At 43.2% G+C, this 26,520-nt stretch overlaps 1 protein-coding gene across 2 annotated transcripts; it reads right to left on the reverse strand.

The window, feature by feature from the left end:
* Nucleotides 1-1,152: 1,152 nt before the first annotated feature.
* On the reverse strand, nt 1,153-25,388 carry plcxd1.1 (phosphatidylinositol-specific phospholipase C, X domain containing 1, tandem duplicate 1). 2 transcript variants are annotated; one of them, XR_014569335.1, is made up of 8 exons: nt 24,584-25,388; nt 23,463-23,580; nt 19,115-19,257; nt 17,961-18,089; nt 11,245-11,400; nt 6,735-6,915; nt 2,589-4,705; nt 1,153-2,351 (listed from the first exon to the last, which is right to left on the reverse strand). XR_014569335.1 is itself a non-coding variant. In XM_083766443.1 (7 exons), the coding sequence occupies exons 2-7, from the start codon at nt 23,572-23,574 to the stop codon at nt 4,461-4,463; spliced, it is 966 nt and encodes a 321-aa protein (XP_083622569.1). In that variant the 5' UTR covers nt 23,575-23,580; nt 24,584-25,388; the 3' UTR covers nt 1,153-4,460. The 2 variants fall into 2 exon arrangements, 1 of the variants encoding a protein (XP_083622569.1); XM_083766443.1 differs by having other exon boundaries at nt 1,153-4,705.
* Nucleotides 25,389-26,520: the final 1,132 nt, after the last annotated feature.

Raw genomic sequence — 26,520 nt, forward strand, 5'->3', positions numbered from 1 at the left:
TCAACAAATGATGAACGCAAATCGTCACTTGGAGTGCAATTAAAGCAGAGAAACTAGGTTACCAGATATCAACCTAAACAACATGAATCAACCAGACAGTGGCCTTGTGGTTAGAGTGTCCGCCCTGAAATCGGGAGGTCTGGGGTTCGACCCCCGGCCGGGTCATCAAAGACTGTAAAAATGGGACCCAATGCCTCCCTGCTTGGCACTCAATTGGTTGGATTGGGGGTCAAATCAACTAATGATTCCCGAGCGCGGCGCACCCTGTGGCTCACCGCTCCAAAGAGATGGGTCAAAAAGGAATACAAAAGTTAGACTATGGAGATAACAGGTTTCTGCCCGACAGCAACTTAACATTAGCACTAGTGTCAACAGAGCGTGTCGTCCCTGAACCGGTCTGGTTAGTTTGCATCAGAACACATGGTTCCTGGAATACTGTAAAGCTTGCTAAGCTTCCCGGGCGTACAGCCAGCGGAACTGCTCAGCCTGGTATAAGTATTCCTAAACGTAACCTAAGTAAACTATGCTTAAATGGTTAACTAAATCTAACCTTATTCCTAGAATTAACTCACCCGTCACCAAGTTCGCCTATTTTCGTATGACGCCTTATCACGCCTGATTTATCAAAATTAAGTTAGTATTTCGCTTATAACAAAAAGTATGTTTTGGGTGGATTCAATGACAATCGCGGGACATGTTACATTCCAAATGTTTAACTTCCTGACTGAAAATGCACTTGGTGTGGCGAGAGACCTCCACCAGATGGCGCTGTGGCCCCAAATGAGTTCAGTAAAATGGTGCCAAAAAAGCAGATCTACAAGGTCAATGTCGAGCATGTAGATCTGCTACTTTCGATGCTCTCGTGAGATGCTGTAGTATGATCAAGTAGGCCGTTCATTTATAAACAAGAATGACTCAGTCATTATTGCCAGCTGCAGCAAGTTCTCGTTTATGAACATATAATCAGTCTGTGTGCCGCAGCCCCTGCCTCAGCTTGCGGCTTTACTTGCAGCATTCAGAGTATGGGTTTTATGACATTCAGACTATAGGTCTTATGAGTCTTATGTCTCCCATTGGCTTAGAGGCAGCCTAGCCTGTCTGCACGGCAGCGGCGATATATTCATGAACAACAGAGGCGCCAAAATGACAGTGTCGGTTTGCTTAAAAAAGCTCATGTTTATTGACGAGCTGTTCTCCACAGGCACGGAGGTGCGGGTTGGTCTGAAATGTAAGCATGTTGTGGACTAACAACACATATTTAGCCTTTAGCTGTTCAAAATGTCCAGTCCAGGTTGTGATCAATCATGCTGTGTGAGGTTTTCTTCATGCACATGATGTACTTCCATGTCGGTGAAACATTCAATCATTGAATAAAACATTCTACATAATAAATAACTGGACATATTCCACCACTTCAACCCTATAGCGTCCCTATTTTGGGTATATGTCACCTTAGGCCGACATTTTCTAAATTATTTGATTTACGATCTTCGGACTGTTCCGGAAATAGCCGATCGACAAGGTCACAATGCATCACCACGCGACACGTTGTGAGCTTATAGATCGTATATCCCCCACCACCCACCCAAATATTTCTTAAATATTGCTTACTCATTGAAGCCCTCTATACTTAACGTGACCTTTTTGGTGTGGTCTTTTCTCTTTACACCAAATCTCTGTGCTGAAAATGTGTGAAGGCTCATACATAGTCTGGATTTTTGGTGGTGAGGTGCCCACCGAACTACAACATGACATCACGAGCCGCGGTGAAGAGCAAACCACCGCCACCGCCCCAGCCCTTCTCTCTGTTTTTACTCACCACCGCTCAACGTTATTTCAGCTCCGGTGGTCACCTCACCACCGAAAATCCAGACTATGAATGAGCATGCACATGCACTGCAACACGGCACGCTGTGAGCTTGTAGATCTGCTATTTTCCCGCGAATGTCCGTCGCCAGAATAGGTGACGCTAGAGTTGGTTAAGAAATGGAATTTGTTGCTTTTTTTTGTTAACCTTTCTAACCTTGCTTGTATGTGCTCCTTTTGGCTTATGGAACATGTCTTGTGCTTGCAAAGCTATAATAAGTCTATAATATATTATTATTATTGCTCGTCACAGTAACATAGTAAAACAGACCACATTGTCTGAGGTGTGAAAACAGTACATTGCATAAAGAGTGGCACGGATTTGACAACAGGCCGAGGTAAACACATCAGTGCACACATCGAGAGGACGCACGCACAGGTGAAATCCTGAACCCTTAGTTGACTCTGACACGAGGCTGTCATCGCAAAAAGAAAACAACAAGAAAGATCAAAAAAATAATGTTAGCTACGTTATGGCCTTGGTTCTTTAAAGGTATATTCAGTGATTTCACTCAAAAAACCTTAGGTTTCGTTTTTGGCTGTGGGACCCAGCCTTTCGTCCAATCAGGATAGAGAGTCAAAAACGAAACCTAAGGTTTTTTGACACCCAGGGGACAGGGAGGAACTCCTTATATGGCCAGCACACTCTATAGTAGGGAGGATTATCACAACAAAACAAAAAAATAAGTGATATTTGAATTAAGTGAAATCACTGAATATACCTTTAAATGTACCAGTTTTAACTGTGAAAATATGTATTTTATGGTATAGTTTTTAACACAATTACATAATACCTTTAATGATCTATCGCCCCCTGACAAATGTTCCATATTACAATAAAAAAAACCTAAAACCAAGCCTTTTCTCCAAGATAATACTTTGAAAATCTTGCGAACTTAAAAAAAATTAATTAGAAGAATGAACTGAAAAGAAAAGAAAAAAGAAACTACTGAATAATTTCTAAACTATAATAGCCTAGTCCCATAATGTTCCAATCACATACACTCCCAGAGTTAATAATCTGGATTTTTCTGTGCAAAATGTGTTTTTTCTTCTTCAAGCAGTCACCACACCATTGTCTCCAGGAAGCAAAATTAACATTTTTAAATGATTCAAGTCACTGGAAATGTTTTCTCGCTCAGCAAAACAAGCACATGTGCATTTCATGCCGTGAATTCATGTTTCTTGTTTTTTTTACTTCTGTAAAGCCTGATTTATGCTTAGACGACCTACAAGCTCACAATGCTTGTAGATCGGCTATTTTCGGAGCGTGACACTGTTGTACGACGAACCATAAATCATGCTCAACAGGTAGTGTAAGTAAGTGATATTTTATGGATAAAATAGTAAAGTTAAAGCTCTTTATTCTGATAATAATCATCACTATAGAGTCGCCCCGTCTCTCCAACACTTTAGTAAAAACAGAAAATACAACTTCAGGCTAATTTAATTCGTTCAGGAGAGAGTACACATTTATTGGCTTCAGTTTTTTGTCTTCTAGTTCCAATTTTGTCTGCTCACTTCCTTTTCTGTCGTCCAATTTCACAACCAGTACGAGTTCTCTCTCTCCATTACTGATTAGATCAGATCAGATTAGAACAGATATCCTCACTCGAAAACGCATTTTTCCATTTACTGTACGTAAGCACTATAGCCTCAGGAGCCGCAGCATTATAATCAGAACACAGAGCTTATTAGAAAACTTTGCTTTAACAAAACAATACCACTTACTGGCCCTTTACCCGCTTAAACCCCAGCGTCCGTAAATGGTGGAGAAAAGCTTTTGCAGGAAAATAGCAGATTGACAATCTCGTTGATCTGCTATTTTCAGCGAAAGCTTTTCCCCATAATAACAGAAAATACACCAGTACAGAGCCCTGAGGGACTTCTTAAAATAACGGCCTATGTAATTCTTTGATTTTACGCACCTTACGTAAAATCGCCTATATTTCAGACAGTCACGTATACAACTGCCTAAAGGCCAACACATACATACTCAACTTTTAGGTGATAAGATAACCTACAGTACTCACCTTTTAGGTGATGTCTGTTAGTAAAAACAGGGAGATGAGGCGCTTATCACCACGGCTTAAGTGACATGATGTTGTAGTTTTCCAACCACTGCTGTGAGTAGGTTGTCACCTAAAACTGGAGTATGCGTGAGTCTCAAGACAAAACACAAATTGACCTAATTGAAACCTCTTGTGTTACATAAAATGGCAAATGGTGCATTTATATAGTGCTTTTATCCAAAGCACTTTACATAGATTGTGCATTACATTCACCCATTCACACAAACACACACATTCCTACACCGATGGCGGAGGAAACCATGCAAGGCACCAACCTGCTCCTCGGGAGCAATTAGGGGTTCAGAGTCTTGCTCAAGGACACTTCGACACTAACTCTGGGGGAGCCCGGATCGGGATCGAACTGGGAACCTCGCGGTTCCCATCCGGACTCTCTACCCCTGAGGCACTGCCGCCCCCCGTTTGTGTGAAATGATTGGCCAATGACATTGGCCATTATTTTAGGAAGGTGACAATGTGAGAAGTTTCTGATGCAAAACATAAATAAAAAAACACAATAAAGATTCACGAGGGCCAGTTCAATAGCTTGTCATTGAGCGCGACCACGGCGGGAGCAAAGTGGCTCTCGGTGATGAAGTCGCCGGCGATGATGTTGAGCGAGGACATCCTGGAGCCCGGGCTCTGCTCTCGGACCCAGCTGAGCAGGGCTGGGTACGTGGACATCACCAGGTCCTTCAGGGACTCTGTCGGGTGGGAGCAGATGTACTTCAGATCCTCTGTCAGGTTGATGCCCGTCACAAAGAAACTCGCTGTAGCGGAGAGAACACACGCACGCACACACGCACAAGCATCCGTGTCATTTTTTATTTAAGCTGTATATCATCTCTGTCGGGTGGAAAACCTCATATGTCCAAAACTGTTACTATTCAGAATAAGGATTCAAAAGTAGTAATAGAAGAAGAAGCTCAAGCTTGTGTATCTGCTACTTTTGATGCTTTTGTGTGACACTGTAGTATGACCAAGTACGGCGTTGATTTACTCGAAAAAGAAAACACAAAAAGATCAAATAAAAATAGATAAGAGGTTTCAGCAAAGCAACATAAGTCTTCCAGAAAACTGATTTAGAAGCCAGGCATTTGAAGAAACGGCCTCGGGTGTTCCAATTCATCACTTTGTTTTAGTGCAGTGGTTCTCAAACTGTTTTGTTTATTTCAAGGACCCCCATAACTCTGAGAGCATACAGATGAAACCAACCCCCTCAAGGACACCACTTTGAGAACCACAGGTCCAGTAACATTATTTGACCCGTCAGTAGCCAACTATGTTTTACTCCTTTTTTCCTCCCCCAATTTATTCGTTATGCCAATTGATTCCTATCCCCTATTTTTCAGAAAGAAATAGGGGGGGTGGCAAAAAATAAGTTACCATAGCCCCATTTCTAAAATAGCAAAAATAGTGGATCTACAAGCTCTCAACGTGTCGCTAAGCGATGCACTGAGAGCTTGTAGAGCCACTATATCCACTATTTGTTTAGGGGCAAATAGAGAAGAAAGAAATGTGACTATAATGACATTCCCAAAATAGCGATGCCACTTTGAAAGTGTGTCATAAATGAATGGTTGCGTACAATAACAGTCCAATCTAAATTATAACAGGCGTCAAATGTAGATGGACGGGCATCAATCGCACAATCAGATTAATCTGCTAAAACAATTCAGAGTCGGGGACAATTTTAAATAACTAAAGATGGCTTATAAATAAGATGGCAATTGTCATGCCCTGATTAATGACGCCCCTGTTCCTTCCCACACATCTCTGTGTTGCCAGTGTCTGCTGTTGTAAGTAACTGAAGGAACATTTAGGCAGGTGCTGAGCAGAAAAGATAACAATCACCTTCCACAGAAAGGGCATGCGGTTGAAACATGCGCATTAATTGCGCCCACAACGTGCCACGCAGGCAATTAAATGAGCACCTTTCAAATGGAGCCCTTTGTGTGCCCGTTGATTTTAGCCACTGCCTGTTGTCTCCTTGTTGAACATTTAACATTGGTCCGGTTGCTATGGCAAGGCCCCACCGCTCCAGCTATGGGACGGAAAATATAATCACCGTTTAAAGGGATAGTTCAGATTTTTTTTACTTAAGCTGTATGAAATACTTGCCATTAATATAGTGGTTGCAACTGTATTAACCAATCACTGATGAGCATCAGAATCCGCGCGCAGGCAGACAGCACATGAACCTCACAGCTCAGAGATGCAATGTAAAAGTGGTCACTGGCTGCACTCACGTGTAAATGCATCACATCAAACTTTCAGCTGGGTTTTTTCTGCCAGTGTGCGGAGCAAGAATGCTTAGGATTTTTATTTTGTCATCTCTCACCCTTGAAATATATTGTGCTCGGTTTCTGTTTCTAGTTTCTTGTAAACAACATTAGCAATTCAAAGCAGTTTTCCTCAAAACCATACCTTCCAGTCGCTGTCATCAGACCCGGAGGGAGCGCTCTAATGATCACGGTACCAGAGCGGTTCGTGCTCGCGCAGCTGCAGCTGCAGCCCATCAAGCCTAATTTATGCTTCATCCCGTGAAGGTGTCGCACACGCATACAGTAGAACAGCAGAGAACCTCTAGCTCACAACGCTTGTATATCAGCTGTCCTCGGGCGTGCAATACCGTTGAGCGATGAGGTATACGTGTCTCGCTATAGGGTGCGCCTCACTGGCCAACAACACACAAGAGGATCCCCAAAACAACTGGTTTTGGGATCTGTTGATGACATGATGAGACAGTCACCCGTGTGTCCAGTCTCGATGTTTAGTAATCAAATAATTGGTCTATACCTGGCCGTCCGTGTCTCTTCATCTCCTCGAAGGCCTCGATGAGAGCCTCGGCCTTGCACTTGTTGGCCCACCAATACGGGATGTGAGGCCACAGGTCACCGTCACAGCTGGCCTGGTGCAGCTCGTAGGACACGATCACCTGGTAGCCCAAACTCCACAGGTTACGAAGGGTCACCACCTCCTGCATGAATCCACAAGAGAACAGCAGTGACTCAGTAGACCTTTCCTTTCTGTCTATTTTTAGTTTTGTTTGTCTTTTTATCCTTTATTTACCCAGGGTAGTAGCTGAGCACAAGTGCTCATTTTCAGCAACGCCCTGCACATAGAAACGCGCAGGCAGACGCACGCACACGCACACCCACACGCACACGCACACCCACACCCACACCCACACGCACACGCACACGCACACACACACAAAAACCTGGGAGCTGACCAGTACAACCGCAGTCTTATACTGTTGGCCACTAAGCAGCTCCAGGGGGATCAGTTGGGGGTTCAGTGCCTTGCTCAAGGGCACTTCAGCGGTGTTGGTCAAATTGTCAAATATTAGCTAAGAAAGAGGCTAACATTGTGAAAATAGCCAATCAGCAAGCTCAACAAGCCTGTCAGTGTGAGGCTCTGTGAACTTGTAGATCAGCTATTTTCACAATTCGAGTCGAACTAAATCTGCTACAATCCTCCAATTCCAAGTGCTTGTCAGGGTGGGGGAGGGGGTCCTTGGTCATGCTGGGGCTGCACAATATGGGGAACGTTTAAATAATAGTTAAGGCCAAATATCTCTGTAGCAATACAATGTCGCCATTGTCGGGGGTAAACCTCATATATCCAAAACAGTTACTTCTCTGGAAATTGGAACAAGAACCAAGAATGTGTTCCAATTACAATTTAATTGGTTCAATATTCATAAAACCCACAGACGCACTTATACATTTCAAATTATCTTCTTGTAATTACTGAAAATATCATGAAATCTTTTAAAATAGTAAATTATTAAAAACAAAATGTAGGAAACAATAAATAAATAAATTTGAAAAAAAAATGTGTCCGCGCCCCACAAATGGGTCTCGACCCAGTGTTTGGGAACCAGTGGCCTAGTTTGAACTGCTTTGAACTCCCTGTATTGACCGCCTGTGCGTTCACAGACAAACAAAGGACCCTATATATAGTGATGTTGGACTTTGGCAGCAGAACGTTGGGCTGTATGATGAGCTGGAGGTAGCGACTCCGTTCACTCTCACTGTACGGTCGGTGCAGGAGGTCTCTCAAAGTCACATGTTTAACAAAAGGACGCAAACAAACAACCCACGACCTCCACAACACGGTTCTTTACAACCCACGACCTCCACAACACAGTTCTTTACAACCCACGACCTCCCCAACACAGTTCTTTACAACCCACGACCTCCACAACACAGTTCTTTACAACCCACGACCTCCACAACACAGTTCTTTACAACCCACGACCTCCCCAACACAGTTCTTTACAACCCACGACCTCCACAACACGGTTCTTTACAACCCACGACCTCCACAACACAGTTCTTTACAACCCACGACCTCCCCAACACAGTTCTTTACAACCCACGACCTCCACAACACAGTTCTTTACAACCCACGACCTCCCCAACACAGTTCTTTACAACCCACGACCTCCACAACACAGTTCTTTACAACCCACGACCTCCACAACACAGTTCTTTACAACCCACGACCTCCACAACACAGTTCTTTACAACCCACGACCTCCACAACACAGTTCTTTACAACCCACGACCTCCACAACACAGTTCTTTACAACCCACGACCTCCACAACACGGTTCTTTACAACCCACGACCTCCCCAACACAGTTCTTTATAACCCACGACCTCCACAACACAGTTCTTTACAACCCACGACCTCCCCAACACAGTTCTTTACAACCCACGACCTCCCCAACACAGTTCTTTACAACCCACGACCTCCACAACACAGTTCTTTACAACCCACGACCTCCACAACACAGTTCTTTACAACCCACGACCTCCACAACACAGTTCTTTACAACCCACGACCTCCACAACACAGTTCTTTACAACCCACGACCTCCCCAACACGGTTTACAGTTCAGGTATTTAGCAGACACTCCTATACAGAGCCACTTTTCGTCGACTAAAACTATGACGGAAAATGTTCGTCGACTACCTTTTCTTCACTGACGAAAACTAAATGGAAAGTTTGTAAACTAAATGAAAACTAAGCTATGATGACTAAAACTAACTAAATATACTGTCGATTTTTGTCAACAAATAAAAACTAGACTAAAATGTTAGGAAGGGACTACGTGGACAAGAGATCCAGTATAAGTCATTTTATACATGGCGCTTCATGGCGTGTAAAATCAGCCATTATGACTGTATGAAATACATTTTAGTCGACTAAATCTCGACAAAAATCTTATGATATTTAGTCGACTAAAACTAGACTAAACACTAAAATAGAAAAGTTTGCTGCCAAAAACAACACTGCAAGCAAGAAATGGGAATAGGCAGAGTAAGCAAGAACTCCAGTCAATAAACCAAAGGTAAACAATAGGGATGGAGCTCGTTAATTCTTTTTGATAACAAACAGCTTATCGATCAGGCTCATCGAGCCGGGTTCTTATCGAGCCCACTTTCGATAAATGGTGCATTTATACCATCCGGTATGGCGCTTTACATAGATTGTGCATTGCATTCACCACATTCACACACACACACACACACACACACACACATTCATACACTGATGGTGGAGGAAACCATGCAAGGCACCAACCTGCTCATTGGGAGCAGTTAGGAGTTCAGCATCTTGCTCAAGGACACTTTGACACTAACTCTGGGGGAGCCCGGAATCGAACAAGCGGCCGCTCTACCTCCTGAGCCACTGCCACCCCTAAACAACATCTAAATAAAATCCTGCACAATTGAAACTATGGGATACCACGTAATCAATGAACCTAGTAGCATCTGTCTAAAAAACATGCTATCTAAATCACATTCTTAAATGTTAGTTTTTTTTGCGGCTTCCGCCTTTATTTTATATTTTTTATAGGGGGACAGACAGTAGGCTGACAGGAAATGGGGAGAGTGACATGCAGTAAAGGCCGTCGGGATCGGGAGTCGAACCCGCGGCACACTGCCAGACTGGATTACCAGCCAAGGTGCCTGGACCGCTGAGCCACGGCCCAGGCCCCTAAATCACATTCTGTGGTCGAGAAAAACAAAGCATCAAAAACATGAGAACAAGTGACCAAGATATCTGCATATAGTAACCATATCCGATACATCGCTAGCATCAATCAAAAGAAAAAGGTAGCAAGAAGAGACATACTGGGGCGAAAGAAGTGCTTCAATACTGCTTAAATAGATTCTGCACTATTTCTTTGAATTGCATTAAATACTTTTCTCTTTTTGCTCTCTTTATTTTTAATAAAATATCCAGTGTAATAGTTATTGTTGTTGTGTTGTTATTAGCAGTCTTGCGGAACCTGCCACCCTCACATAACGCTCGTAAGCGACAAATAAAAGGTCCTGACTTGTTCCATCTGTGTGGCAAGTGCTGCAACGTGTCGTGTACGCATAACAATTATGCTGAGTCCAAACTAATGCAGCGTTCAGTGAGTATGAAGGAAACAATTATGAATGCTTTTCTTGCTGTTTGTACACAGTGCGTTCTGCATTCTGCTCAGGAGCAGATAAGGATTTGCTGTTGCACGTTGCCCGTTATATTTACAGGAGGTCATTTATCTTCAGTTACATTTACTCCCCCCCCCCACTCACTAGTGTAAATCATTATGAGAGAATGGACTGATATATTAAAACCAGTGTAACACCGGTTTATTTACAAACTGGCCTGAAAAAGACCACCTATAGGCTGCTGAGCCAGCCCGACGGCGTGCCGCGGGTTCGACTCCCAGACGGTTCTGGGTTCCGGTTCCACTCCCGATCCTGACAGCCTTTGCCGCGTGTCTTCCCCCCATATCTCTCCCCATTTCCTGTCAGATTACTTTCAACCTATCAATAAAGGCAGAAAAGCCTGAACAAAATAGCAGGTCTACAGTCTCACAGCGCGGAACAAAGTGATGCACTGTGAGCTCTTACATCTGCCATTTTTGAAAATCTTTGTGGGGAAATCTTGAAAGTGTGAGAACTACTGATTTACATTTTGTAGAATCAGCATCAGGTCTTTCAAACTAAGCAAAACAATAAACGATACAAAGAGAGCTGTCACGAATCATGATTACCACATTGTACTTGACGATTAATTCTCACAAAAATAAATGCTTAATGATTTAATTGTTGTTTTTGGCATTGAAACATGGGAACATGGGAAAAAACAATACATTTCCGTTTGGCTTTTAGGCTTCGTAAACAAATGGTGCACGGGGCAGATACGACACATAACTTTTTCAGAAAACTGTCAGGATGTATAGAAGACATTTTTAGAATCTGATCTCAGGTCAGAATGGGATAATATACATACTGTACCATTTTGGGGCAGAGCTTGGAGCCGAACACTTGGCGAATGTCGGAGATGAGCCGGGCGTGCAGGTCTGGGCAGAGGCCCAGGAAGTGGCTGAAGGACAGGATGACCACCTCTCTGGGATGAGCGTCCAGCCACTCTCTGATCTCCAGCAGGACCGTCTGTCAAAGAGACGACGTTAATCCAGTTATAATTTAGCTATTGAAAAATAGCAGATCTACAAGCTCAGATGGGGGTCCGTGGCTCAATAGAGATAATTCTGGGGGTCCTTGACATGAAAAAGGTTGAGCACCACTGACATAGAAACATAGGGTTTTTCAGATTTTTTTTAGGATTTAGAAGCCTTTTATTAGTCCAAGTCCAAAATGGGTTAACACAAGACCTCAATGTACATTCTGTACAGTGGTGGACGTCTGTCAAAGAGACAACACCACAATGGATAGAGGTCAAGTGGGCACCGCTTGGACATCTGGGCACCTCGATATGAAATTGGTGGAATTGAGTTTCATAATGATGTACTGTGGTGCATCATTATGAAACTCAATTTTGTCCTTTAACTTATTGTTTATGCCCAAAAATGATTGGATATATACAGGTTTTCTAGCAATTTCTACTTTCTAGCAATTGTAGAAATATCGTACCTTAACTGTTGAATGTTTAAGCATGTAACGATCATGTGTACGTTCTTTTACTTAAGACCATTTTTCAAATAAATGTTTTAACATTTTAGACAAACTAGCCAATTTTACATCAAAGTGCCCAGATGTCCAAGGTGCCCACTTGACCAACACAATATCTCAAATGTATGTTCTAATCTGTATAGTGGTGCATGTAATCACATTTTTTACTTTATATACACAGTAGCCTATATATTTTATATAATATATAAAATATATACTGTGTATATAAAGTGAAATAATATACATTATATATTATTTCACTTAAAAAAAAGAATAATAAAATCATTGTATAGTCTACTCGGGCTTATGTGAACACCGTTTTTAAGTTGCTTGATTCGGAATTTAGATATTTGATATTAATTTTAGCATACAGCCCTCCTAATACGTGAGGCCAAATTGCACGTATGTGCAAACATACTGTGCAGTATGTTTGTACATCGGCCTAGATCAGTCATCCCTCAGGCGCCTGCAGCTGGTCCTGAACTCAGCAGCGCGCCTTCTCACTGGCACACAGAGACGTGAACACATCAGCCCTGTCTTGGCCTCACTTCATTGGCATCCCTGTCAAGTTCAGAGTCATTTTTAAGGTCCTTTTTATTCGCCTTTAAATCCCTAAACGGGCTATAGCCCCGATATATACCTCACCGAGCTTCTGCGGCCTTACATTCCAGCCATGTACAATTATGTACAGCCATGCTCTGAGGTCTGCTGATCACTGATCAGTCATTACTAACTGTACTTGAAAAAACAAAACGAACCAGGGGTGACCGTGCCTTTGCATCAGCCGCCCCCCACACTCTGGAACAATCTACCTTTCCCTCTACGATCTGCCCAGTCCATTGAAGTGTTCAGATCCCTATTGAAAACTCACCTTTTTTCCTTGGCTTTTAATTGCACTTGATTGTCTTAAAACATGAGTTTTATGTTGTCCTTACTTTTTTGTGCGCTGATGGGCTCTGTTGAGGTTCTGTTTTTGTTTTAACCTGTACAGCACTTTGGTCAGCTTCTGTTGTTTTAAATCAGGGGTTTTCAACTGAGTATGAACCAGGGACCACCACCCTGACTGAGAATCAACCTGGGGACCACCACCCTGACTGAGAATCAACCTGGGGACCACCACCCTGACTGAGAATTAACCTGGGGATCATTGTTTTTTTTTAGTTTTTTTTAATGTTCTGTTTATTCATTTTTTGTTTTTTACAAAATAGAAAAAAATAGAATAGAAGTGTGACAAATACAAAGTGACAAATACAAAAAGAAACTAAAACACACACAATAACAAAACACAAACTCCAAATCAAGACAACCAAAGAACATTCAAAGCACAACAAAACAATAAAAACAATATATAAAAAATGAAATAAAAACTCCAATATAGTCAATATTCATAGATCATGGTCACAAACATCGTCCAGACAAGGCAGGTTGGGCTGTCAGGCGACAGTTATACAGGTTCAATCGGGGGCACAAGTGTAAGGCGGTCAACATGAGATAGAAAAGGCACTCCAATTTAGTCAATATACAAAGCAGATCTCGTTCACAAACATCATCCAGGCAAGACAGGTTGGCAAGTCAAATCTATCGCACGTTGGATCAACACTATCATAGATCCTGGCTAACCGAACCTTGGTCCAGTACACCCGGTGGAGAATTTTACATTGCAACACCCCATGTTTAGCACATATTGATGAAGAATGAACACGACCCATAATGGCCTCCCAGGTTTCATCAGAAATTTCTTCCTCCAGGTCCTGGGCCCAAATATTCTTATAGGCAGTGGTTGAAGGTTGAAGGTCAAATAATGAGGTATAGAGTGACGATATCTTTCCCTTAAGACTAAGAGGAGCTGACGCTATAATTATGTCTATAGGTGAAATTGGTGGAATAGTCGGGAAACTAGTAAACTTTTGGCGAACAAAATCACGGACTTGCAAGTAACGGAAAAAGTGGGTTCTGGGTAGCTTATACTTTTGAACAATCTGGTCAAACGAAACGAACGTGCCACCATCAAACAAATCTTTGACTGACTTAATGCCATGATCATACCAAATTTTAAATGCCCGATCTTGTAGATCGGAAGAAGGAAATTCCTGGGGACCATTGTTGTGTTGGGAGGGGGGATATGGTCATGGTGTGGGGGAAAGAAATTAACCTTCCATATTAAACTCATGTTGCTGTTCATTGTAACTTATTCTATGAGTAAGCAGACACTTGCGATTGATTATGGGCACAGTTCCTTGTAATGGTGACTCAACCAGGCAATCCGGTATGGTTTCCCTTGAGATTCTAACTCACTTTTCTGTGGAAGTTCTTGACATCCGACTTCCCAGTAACTGACAAAATCGATGCGTCATAATTTGTCACCAGAACATTTACTGCATTGTTTCTCAACTTTCTCTAACCCTAACCCAATACAATAAATTCAAATACGAATCTTCACTTTCCTACATTACTAAATGCATGGTCAGGGACCACATGCAACACCTTCACGGACCACCAGTGGTCCACGGACCACCTGTTGAAAAGTGGCAATATTCTATTCTATACCTCTATAGAGCACCGAAGTCTGACGTCACTTTCAGTAGAGGGCGTCAGTCCCCAGGTTCATGTATTTTTTTAGTTGCATTGAAATCGCCATAGGAGAATTTTTAGATTGCTTCATATAAGAACTGTGTTTGAAAAATAAACATGTCATCCCGGCCGCTTCACTCATATGGATATGAAGAATCAACTGACTGAGAGAAAACGCTAATGTTACTGCTACTGAATTAGTTACATTTTCGCTAGAAGCAGACTGTATCATATATGAGTGACTGACTGTTGCAAACGATACAGAGACACCTCCCTGACAATAACGCCGAGACAGCTTGTTTATTTTTGGACCACAACGCTTATAGTAGACGATATTAAGATCACCCCATGTTATTCTCCATAGAGAAATTACTTCCGCGAACCAGGGGAATCGAAGGGATGAGCTAGTTAGTCAGGACTTCGGTGCTCTATAGCTCATAGTAGATCTGCTATTTTTGAAAAATCCTGGAAATCTTTGCAAATCTTTGAATATATAGTGTATATATTTCTAAAGCGAACATTTAAACTAATTTTAAGCAAATAATATTTACTTCAGGGGGGTCCCTGGTAAAAAAAGAAAATTGGGATGGGGGGGTCCGCGGCCAAATACATAATTTTGGGGCAGACCTCAACATGATGACCACTGATACAGCAACATACGTTTTCCAGAAAACCGAAAACTGATTTGGAAGACTCGTAGAATCGGCCTCAGGTCTTAACCCCTTTTGGTGTTTTAAACATTATGTTATAATTTAGCTATTGAAAAATAGCAGATCTACAAGCTCATAGCACGCCACCGAGTGGCACGCCCCGAGCTTGTAGGTCTGCTATTTTTGAACAAACATATTTTCAGATGGGGGTCGACGACGGCCAATTTCATATAATTCTGGGGGTCCTTGACATGGAATATTGAGAACCACTGACATAGAAACATGGGTTTTTCGAGAAAACTGTCAGGCTTTAGAAGGCATTTGTACAATCGTTCCCAGGTCAAAATGGGTAAATGGGTTAATGGGGTTCCGTGGCCCCTAATGTATAATAGCACACTGGGGCGGTGGGGGTGGTGGTCCTTGAAATGAAACGTTTTGAGAAGCACTGCAGTAGAGAGAGAGTAGAGTGTTGCAGTCACCTCTCCTCCAACAGCGGCCGACCGTGACTCACTTTTCCTTGTGAGTACTTTCTTTTAAGTCTCACCACTTTTTTTTATTTCTTCAACACTAAGGCATGAATATATTTGCAGCACGAGCCAATTCTTTTTATACATTCTCCCCTTTTACAACGTAGTGGCAACGTAGCAGTGGCAGATGGAGAACGTGTTGGTTGGGTTCCTTTGATTGATTTATTGATTGATTGATTGAATACTTTATTAACAGTTTGCAGAAAAAAGCACAGGAAAGTACAGTTCAATACAAGGTCTGCTAAGAGGATTTATAACGCAAGAAAACCCATGGCTTGTTTCCATTGGGGTCCTTCATATTCACTTCATCAGAACATGTAATGACATACAAATATACAGTACTATGCAGAAACATCATATAAACGTTGTAGGCTACAGTAAAGGGGAGTGGGGGGGGGGACTCTGACTTTTTACTGGGGCATGTTTGGAATTGCAGCCACACGTGCTCTTTGAGAGCGGTTTTGAAGGAGAGTAAAGATTCACATTCCTTTATGACTGTTGGTAGGGGGTTCAACGTCTGTGTGGCATAGGAGTGGATTAGCAAAATGAATTTAACCCCTTGATGGGGTCAAATCTGTGTTGAACGTGATTGGTGGAGCTCTCTCTGGTGATTGTGGACGTCGTTGGCGTTTAGGAAGTCGTTTGACAGGTATTTAGGTCCTTAAGCTTAGATATGAATCGGGTGGAAACCTCATATGTCCAAAACTGTTACTTTTCAGGATTAAAATTCGACAGTAGCAAAAATAGAAGATCGACACGCTTCAAACGTTCAGATCCGCTATTCTGGATAGTTCTGTGTGCCACTGTAGTATGATCAAGAAGTGGTTTCTGCCCACAACAGCAACGGAATTATTATTATAACCAGTAAATTATGTCAATGTCACAATGTGGCTGTGAATACAGGTTGTGGCTTGAAACCCTTGTAACTGTACAGGCGTGTTGTGTCATGTACCTCTACTGTGACAGTAGCCTGGGGTCCACTTATGCTTTCTATGGCTTTCTATGGTTTGTGGATCCGCCGGGAGAATCTAGACGCAGCTGCGCGACATGAGACTAATTGTCTCATGTCCCCTCAAGGGGTTCTGGAGGGAGTTTCAGGGGGCCCCTAGCTATAGATGATAGATAGGAACCAAATCTGGACCCTTATGGGTCTGTAACTCAGAGAGTACAAATGGAAGTACAAAGAGTACAAATCAACATTGATTTTACAATATAAATTGTGGGGGTCCCAGAGATAGAAATGCCATTCAATGGGGGTCCGTAGCCTTAATGCATGTCAAACTGGGGGGTCCTTGAAATTAAAATGGTTGAGAATCACTGCTAGAGCCATAAACATCTTCTCTTATGGGGGTCCCTGGCATATCTTTTTCAAATGGGGGTCCGCAACCAGTGGTGTAGACTGTAGAGTGTTGTGTCATGTACTGTACCTCCACAGTGACAGTGGTGTAGACACCGTGGTGTAGTGTAGTGTAGTGTCATGTATACCTCCACAGTGACAGTGGTGTAGACACCGTGGTGTAGTGTAGTGTAGTGTCATGTACACCTCCACAGTGACAGTGGTGTAGACACCGTGGTGTAGTGTAGTGTAGTGTCATGTACACCTCCACAGTGACAGTGGTGTAGACACCGTGGTGTAGTGTAGTGTAGTGTCATGTATACCTCCACAGTGACAGTGGTGTAGACACCGTGGTGTAGTGTAGTGTAGTGTCATGTACACCTCCACAGTGACAGTGGTGTAGACACCGTGGTGTAGTGTAGTGTTGTGTCATGTATACCTCCACAGTGACAGTGGTGTAGACACCGTGGTGTAGTGTAGTGTTGTGTCATGTACCTCCACAGTGACAGTGGTGTAGACACCGTGGTGTAGTGTAGTGTAGTGTCATGTACCTCCACAGTGACAGTGGTGTAGACACCGTGGTGTAGTGTAGTGTTGTGTCATGTATACCTCCACAGTGACAGTGGTGTAGACACCGTGGTGTAGTGTAGTGTTGTGTCATGTATACCTCCACAGTGACAGTGGTGTAGACACCGTGGTGTAGTGTAGTGTTGTGTCATGTATACCTGCACAGTGACAGTGGTGTAGACACCGTGGTGTAGTGTAGTGTTGTGTCATGTATACCTCCACAGTGACAGTGGTGTAGACACCGTGGTGTAGTGTAGTGTAGTGTCATGTATACCTCCACAGTGACAGTGGTGTAGACACCGTGGTGTAGTGTAGTGTAGTGTCATGTATACCTCCACAGTGACAGTGGCGTAGACACCGTGGTGTAGTGTAGTGTTGTGTCATGTATACCTCCACAGTGACAGTGGTGTAGACACCGTGGTAGAAGTAGAGGTCGGTGGAGGCGTCGTTGGGTCTGTGTGCTATCCTCAGGTCACAGTAGCGGATCCCACAGTCCAACTGCTGCTTGATAGTGAACTCCTGCAGGGCACCATGGGACAGAAAGCAGTGAGAAAATGATTTTCCATCCATTCATTTTCCATCCACCAGCTGTCTAAACACCAGGAAGTGACCACCTGGAGGACGTGTTTCGTGCCTCTTAGGTGTGAGGTGTAGGTTGTTACCTTGTAAATGTGCTATTTTTCTAAATGTTTATCTGAATGTTTAACTGTGGAACCGAGTCAAACTAAAGCGGAATGCCTACAATTTAAAGTGCTTGTAAATTAATCAAATGTGATTAATTGGGGGTGGGGGGAGGGGGGGGGGGGTCGCGGCCTGAAAAGGCTAAAGAACCACTGCTCTAGAGCGATGGTAAGGATCGAGGAGGCACTGGAGAAACTGGGATAGATTTACTGCAATTTTTGTGTTATACGGTGGAGGGCTGTTCCACAGGACAGCTGCTTCCCACATCTGTCTGGTTGAAGTGTGGCACGGTGGGACCCCTTCACTCTACAGCAACAGACAGTTGCTGCGCTTGCGGATAACATGGCGTCTCGTTCTTATTAGTAACTGATTACGTTACTTTTGAGGATTCAAATTCAAAAGCATCAAAAATCTACAAGCTCGGAAGTGTGACGCTGTAGTATGATGATGATTCATTCACGAAAAAACACAAAAAGTAAAATACTGGAGATAAGAGGTTTCTGCCCGACTATAACCGCACGTTACCAGACTTTCCACCTCGTAGGAAAGCCTGGTATGTGCTCCAAACGGACCCATGTGATCCGGTATGGGTCACGGAAGGATACTCAAAGAAACTGTGGTTCCGGTTAGCTCTTAGCCTCTTTGTTTTGGTTCGCCAAATCGCCATCTAAATGCTGAATCGAGTTGGAATAGAAGATGGATATACCAAACAAACTATTTCTATAAGCTAAACTATGCCGCATCAACTTGGGTTTTATTGGGTAGGCCCTATGATTTGGGGCTGATGGTTTCCGGCCTAATGACTCAAAACCAGTGCCTGCAACATGACAGCAACGATTTCACTCCCATGATCATGACCTTACCTGGGTTTTTGCCCACTTGTAAACGAACGGACGTATGAGTGGCTTCATGAACTTGTCGAGCTTCTGCAGCATGTCCGGCTGAGTGAGATCTACGGGCGATCTGTCGTTCATGTCCAGACAGTACGTTATGGCATTGTGGCTTCCTGGAAAACAAACAAACAGTTTATATGAATACATATCGTTTGCTCTCGGGCTGAAACCTTGTATCTCCATATTTGAACTTGAGTGTTTTTTTTTCGTAAATCAAAGCCCTACTTGATCATACTACAGCGTCACGCAAAAGCATCAAAAGTAGCAGCTCCACAAGCTCGAAAAGCGGCACGAAGCGACCCATTTTGAGCTCGTAAATCTGCTACTTTTCATATTTTGAATGCTACAAAAGTAACCATTTTGGACATCGGACAGAGACGATTATTATGGTTATTTTATGCCATCAGAGAAGACATTTTGTGCAACAGTTAAACATTTAACACAGACAGTGTATACAAGTTGTAGAATAAACGATTTGTTGCAGGGCGGCTTATTATACAGGATATCGAGTTTGTTTTGACTGGGCTCTGTGCCCAGATGAAGCCTGAAGATTATATGCTTGATTTATGAAAGTCCTTGATATATCAAATTTGTTCCCACGACAACACTCAACACTGGAGGCATAATGTCTCTGCTTGCTGTCGGGTGAAAAACGTGTAACGTCCAAAACAGTTACTTTTCAGGTAGACTCAAACGAGACTGATTCAGAGCTCCGCAGCTGGTTGCAACTGGATGTTTACAGTGACAAATATTCCTAAAGAAACTCACTCAATTGCATGCTAACCTCTCCTCAACTCTGAGCGTTGGCATGTACTCTCTCAGCACTATCTCACACCCACTGGACCAAGTGGACAGTGCAGTGCAAGCCTTGCAGCTTAGTTTATTCTGAGCTATTTAGTTAGTTTATCTAAGCTTTAGACAGATCTGGTCTGCGCCCCGGCCATATCGCAGAGCAATCAAGGTTGAGATAGTACTGTTTGGATTGGAAACCATCCTCTCCTCCTTGCTTCGCGAAGTGGCTTAACGAGATGACTGTAATCATACAGATATGGAGAGAATCAGATCCCACAAGACATTCATAAGAATATGGACTCCCTTCACAGACTAGCTAAAAGGATAGGTGAAAACAAAGATCAACCACATGAATGTAATGTACAAGGTGAAAGAAGTGCACAATGTATGGCAATGCTCTGTTTGTCTGTTTTTGTTGATTTTGTTTATTATTGTCATTATTAATATTATTACTTTGACATGTATGTACTAAGGGATTGTTTTAAATATATGTTGAAAAAAAAAATATATATATATATATATATATATATAAAGTGAGATAGTACTAGTGCCTGTGTCACTAGCACTTTAGATTCTAGAGGCTGGGGTAAAAGAAAACGAGGAACGAGGAACTTTTAATGCATGCATTGTTTTCATGGTCACGGCCAAGCATAGACATAGAAAGCTAGACGCTTCCTTCGGATCTGAGACGTATGTGCAACAGTGAGTGCAAGCTTCCTCGGTTGGTGCTTCACTAGTCTGGTGTAGCCAGACAACAGTCTGGCCATGTGAGACTAGTGCTTCACAGAACCTTCCATGTGTGTCACAGAGCGGATGTTCAGGTCTGACGACAAGTCCCCGGAAAAGATGCTCTGTGATTGGCCAGTAGTCATTTGCGTGGCATAGCGTGCCTTCCGCACTTCCACACTCACGTCAACATGCGTCGCTCCAATGAACTGCAGCGGCCAGTGAGGCATCTATTTTTTTTAAGTGATGATTTTAAGTGGTGTGTTTACGCGACACCAGTGCATGTGGGCTGGTGGCACTCCCGACTCCCCACCCAAACCGGTTTAACATGAATGGACTAGTCTGCATCGTCTGAGCACGAAAAGAGCATGGTTGGTTTTCACCACCTAACACACACACAAACACACATGCACATATTAACTGTATATATTTTTATAGGTGTTTCTTGTGACCCTACCATTTACATCATAGGCAAAAATGTCAAACTTTCCTTATGCTTTAAGTAGTGAAAGTATGTGAAAACTAGGGGGTTTTCGTGATTCTGGCAATCATTAGTTTTGCACAGAAAAACACCGCTTGGGCTAAAAACAGCCATAGCCACTTTCCCAAATATGCCCAAAATGACCTCATCACATTTGTCATGAGGGCTGTCATGGTCCCAGGTTAATTCTCAGTCAGGGTGGTGGTCCCCAGGTTGATTCTCAGTCAGGGTGGTGGTCCCTGGTTCATACTCAGTTGAAAACCCCTGTTTTAGGCCAATGAAAAAGACTATATACCAAATGTCCCACCCCACAAGCCCGGCTGCCGGACTAACATGGTGCTTACCTGGGATGGCCCAACCTCGCGTCATCAGACCTTCCACCTCAGAGGAAAGTTTGGTCTCTGTGTGACCCGTGTGATCTGGTCTAGACCGGATGCGATGAGTTGCGGATGAGTGCCAAAAGGCGTTTTAGTGGTAATTATTGAAATTATTCCGGTTTGTGGTTTCGGGTTTCTTCAGCGTCGCTTTGTTTTGGTCCCCTTAGGCTGTTTTTTGTCTCGCCAGTCGCTACGAGTTGGAATAAATTATGCATATACCAAACAAACTATACCGCATTCCTAGAAGTACTTGAAGAGACGTGTCAGATTCTGGGTAGGCCCTGAAATGATGATGCCCTTGATGCGTACTTCTAATTCCATTTTGTGCCTGATGACTACAAACTAGGCATGTAACGATATATCGTATATATATATATCGATATTAATCCCGACGATATGAATCGATTCATAATTCTTTTAGGGGGGCTAGTGTATGATGTGAAATGTGAGCTTTAGTCATATTCCATCATATTAAAGTGCTTTTGGAGAGAAATGATAGTCACTTTCAGTAGTAGAGCACTGTAGAGGGGAGCTGTGTGTGTCTGTGACTGTGCCCAGGTGATGATGGTCGTTGATGCTCATCAAGGAAGGCAATTACGTTTCTGCACTGTCAAAAGTAATGCTACTTCTTTTGCAATGTAGTTAAATAAAGAATCTCAGGGGGGGGAAGATAAATTATATAAAATAAAATGAGCGGTAATTTTACTTATTTTAATATCGTGAAAAATCGTATCGTGAACCTCATATCGTGATACGAATCGTACCGTGACGTTGAGTGAATCGTTACATGCCTACTACAAACCAGTGACTACAACATAACGTAAGGTACCATCCACTCCCGAACGGATCATAAACCCCAAAATGGTATACCGTATACCTCCCAGGCTAGGGATGGCCAGGTTGCATAAAGAGCATGCGAAGGAAAAGAAGAGTTCTGCACACAGTCTTCAAAGGTCCCAAAATAACTCATAATAACAAACAAGTAAGACGCGCAAACGCGGGAAGCGAACGCAGCTCGTAAATGGCAATAACAACAATTAGAATAAATTACATACTTTTTTAAGGTTTTCTTTTTAAAGTTCTCTTTTTTGTGTTTATTTTTTATTTTATTTTTAAGTTACGTTTTTTGAAGTTAAGTGTTTTTAAAGTTTTTTTTAAGTTAAGTTTTTTTTAAGTTAAGTTGTGTGTGTGTGTGTGTGTGTGTGTGTGTGTGTGTGTGTGTGTGTGTGTGTGTGTGTGTGTGCGTGTGTGTGTGTGCCTGTGTGTGTGTGTGTGTGTGTGTGTGTGTGCGTAAGTGTGTGTGTTTTGTGTGATACAGCTGCGCCCTCTGGTGGCGGGCGGGTGGTGTAACAGCGGGACAGACACACACAGACAGACATGATCTGCAGGGTCTCATAGTTAGTGCTCATTGCGTTCGCAATAATAACAGCAGAGCGGGATAAAGATACAACATGCATAATGTGCTTACATGGGATGGCCAGGTTGCATAGGGGGGCATGTCCCACACACAGTGGACACGGTGCTTACCTGGGATGGCCAGGTTGCATAGGGGGGCATGTCCCACACACAGTGGACACGGTGCTCACCTGGGATGGCCAGGTTGCATATAGGGGGCATGTCCCACACACAGTGGACACGGTGTTTACCTGGGATGGCCAGGTTGCATAGGGGGGCATGTCCCACACACAGTGGACACGGTGTTTACCTGGGATGGCCAGGTTGCATAGGGGGGCATGTCCCACACACAGTGGACACGGTGTTTACCTGGGATGGCCAGGTTGCATAGGGGGGCATGTCCCACACACAGTGGACACGGTGTTTACCTGGGATGGCCAGGTTGCATAGGGGGGCATGTCCCACACACAGTGGACACGGTGCTCACCTGGGATGGCCAGGTTGCATATAGGGGGCATGTCCCACACACAGTGGACACGGTGCTTACCTGGGATGGCCAGGTTGCATAGGGGCATGTCCCATAGTGGACACGGCAGGTCAGCCATCCAGCTCTCCATGGGCAGGCCTTTCAGGGTGGTCTCGTTCACTCCGGATGACATCGGCGTCTGGTCGCGTCCACAAATGAGTCCGATTAGTCGTCGGCAGTGGTGGAAAGTATAAACCAAGTACTGTACTCAAGTACAATTTTGAGGTGTTTGTACTTTACTTGAGTATATTTCCAATTTCCAGTAGCATACTTTCACTTCTGCTCCACTACATCTCAGAGACAAATATTATACTTTTACTTCACTACAATTCATTGACAACTTTAGTTACTAGGTACGTTGTAGATTTTGATTATTACAACACAATTCACCACTTCAGCCCTATATACTATATACACATTTGGGACATTTGAAAATAGCCTACCTGCTATTTTTAAATATTTTTTATACATTTCATACATTCAAAAACTTGAACTTGAACTTTCTACATTTTGATACCAATACTTTTGTACTGGTTTAATTCTGGACTTTTACTAGTAAGTATTTCTACGAGTATTTCTATATTGCAGTATTGATACTTTTACTTTGGTAAAAAAAATGACTTTTTCCACCACTGCTGACCTGCTCAGGTCAGGGAAATAACATTGTTGTCCATTCTAATGTTATAAGCTACTTCCATTGAAGAAGTACTCAAAAAGTATCAATCTACAAAGTAACTAAAGTTGTCAAATAACTGTAGTGGAGTAAAAAGTTGCCTACTATATTTTCCTCTGAGTTGTAATGGAGTAGAAGTCAATGTTCTGAAATGTTTTACATGAGGCAAAAAAAAAGGAAAACTGTACTTATCTGTAAATAGTATGCAGTAGCCTACTTGAGTAAATGTACACAAGTACTTTTAACCACAGCTTCCATTGTCAATGCTGACATTATCCCGACATACAATACATCAGGCATTGACTTTGTGGTCACAGTGGTTAGTGGTTACATTTAGAATATTATGTGCAGATTATTAACCGTTAAATACAACATTATGACATGGAATTCCTATTGAGGTGCAGCAGCAATGGGAATTGTAAACAGTAGCTCTCTAACAATGTAACATACTGTACAGTAGTATACTTACATGCGGTCAGATGGATAGTTGTAGACGAGGAGGCTGCGCAGTGTGGGCTATAGCCTAAAATATCGTTCCTGTCAGTTTTAGCGATTATAAATCCAGGTGATTAAAATGTATGATGAGGAAGAAGTCGTCCTTGGCAAACTAGTCGAAAATGACATGGCTGATAAAAAAAAAAAAAGAGAAGCACTCCAGCAGGCAGAAGCAGCTTTTAGTGCTGCGTTTCTTCCGGAGGTATGTTAGATTAGAATCCTTCCTAATGTTGTCCAGCAACGGAGGGGCAGCGCGTCATCATCTCCTCTAGCCTATACACCTGCATAGCAGCGCATCATTCGTGCTGCCGGCCGGCCGGGGCGGCTCTCTCTCTCTCTCCAACTTCACACACAGTCTGTGTCTTATTGTGTTCCTCAGTCTCAAGCCTCCATCAAAGCTAGGCGGCTACAACAGATCCATGTCTGATATGTGCTGCTCTCCCTCCCTCCATACAATCACACGCACAACAACATACTGATCCATTCCTGACCATCGCACACGGTGCTAAAACGGAGCTGCTCTTGCAGGCGGACGGTGGCAGCTGGGCAGCGACGGCTCGGGTTCGGTTCTATATGTGGACGACGACGCTATACGCACTGAGGCAGGGCAGCAAGCACGCTACACAGCCGGCCGACAATGCCCGGCATGCTGATCCGCACACCACGGCGCTACCGCTACAGAAGCATTTCCTCTTAAAGAGACACTTATAAACTTACAATGGCCTGCTCTCTCTCTGTGAAATATTATACTGCACAGTGCACTTTGCACACTGCCTGCCCTGCCCTGGGCTGTCTCCACTTACACTGCACTTAGCTGTATGGCCACACAGTAGAGAGAGAGAGAGAGGCGATAGACAGACAGTTTACATGGTTCGCAAAGTGGGGCTCAGGGCCCCCCAGGGTCAGGGCATGGGGTTCTTGGGGGGGTTGCTGAAAGAAAGAACGATACTCGGGGTCACTGGCACAACATATTTTCAGATGGGGGATTGGGGGGGGGGGGGGGGGGGGTCCACGGCCAAATCAATCAATTTGGGCGTCCTTCATAAAGTTTGAGAGCCATTTGAATATAGAGCAGAGGATTGTGGTCGCGACTAGAAGTGGAAGTGTTTAATTGGCTGTCAATTATAGCCCCTCTGGTCCATAGCCCGCCCCTAATACCCTTTGCTGAAGGAATTAGAGCTATAGCCAATGGACCAGACCAGAGCTAGCTGTCAATAAGATTCATGGATTCCTCGGATAAATATTAGAGTGAAGTTTACTTTCTGTGAGAAGAAGTGCAGATATATAGATCAGTCAGTGAGGCTTCCCCAGGACAGTCGATCCATTAATTAACTCACGGTACCAGTGTTTCCCAAACACTGGGGAGTGTAAAAATGTGTGGACACATATTTATGGGTGCCATTATTTATTTTTAAATTTGTCACTGTTTGTGTACCGACCCCCAGGCAAACATTTCTATTTCGGGTCTGATTAAGTAAACCTTTATCGAACCACATAATGATGGGGGTATAACAACAGTAAACACTTTGGACTGCTCAGTCAATAAAATAATCAAGAGGCTGCACTAAGTTAATAGCCTACACTAGTCAGTCATGTTGTGTTTTTTGCTGCATCAGCTTGGGAATGCTGCCATCTACAGGCAGCTGATAGTCAAGAAGACATTTCAACTGCAGAGTGCATGCTGGTTTTGTGCCCGTCAGCACTGGTCGATAAAGTACTCAGTAGCCAACTCAACCACCCCGGTACTCAAGGTGTCAAAATGCTGCTAAAACATTACTCAACTACACGTGTAAGTTGCTCAGTCAAACGTGTACTTAAGTTTAACGTACTGGGGTTAAACCTAAAGTATACAAAGTACAAATTACATATTCCTTTTTAATATCAATGTGTAGTAAAATATCAGATATACAA

Source organism: Protomyctophum parallelum (genome assembly GCF_964188405.1).
Source record: "Protomyctophum parallelum genome assembly, chromosome: 6".
Taxonomy (NCBI): Eukaryota; Metazoa; Chordata; class Actinopteri; order Myctophiformes; family Myctophidae; genus Protomyctophum; species Protomyctophum parallelum.

Coding starts and splice junctions, on each gene's coding strand:
- plcxd1.1 (XM_083766443.1), bottom strand. CDS start 23,574: ATGTCATCCGGAGTGAACGAGACCACCCTGAAAGGCCTGCCCATGGAG. Junction 6,916..11,244: donor CCAAGCTCTGCCCCAAAATG/GTACAGTATGTA, acceptor GGATTCATGCAG/GAGGTGGTGACCCTTCGTAA. Junction 4,706..6,734: donor GAAGAGACACGGACGGCCAG/GTATAGACCAAT, acceptor TCTCCGCTACAG/CGAGTTTCTTTGTGACGGGC.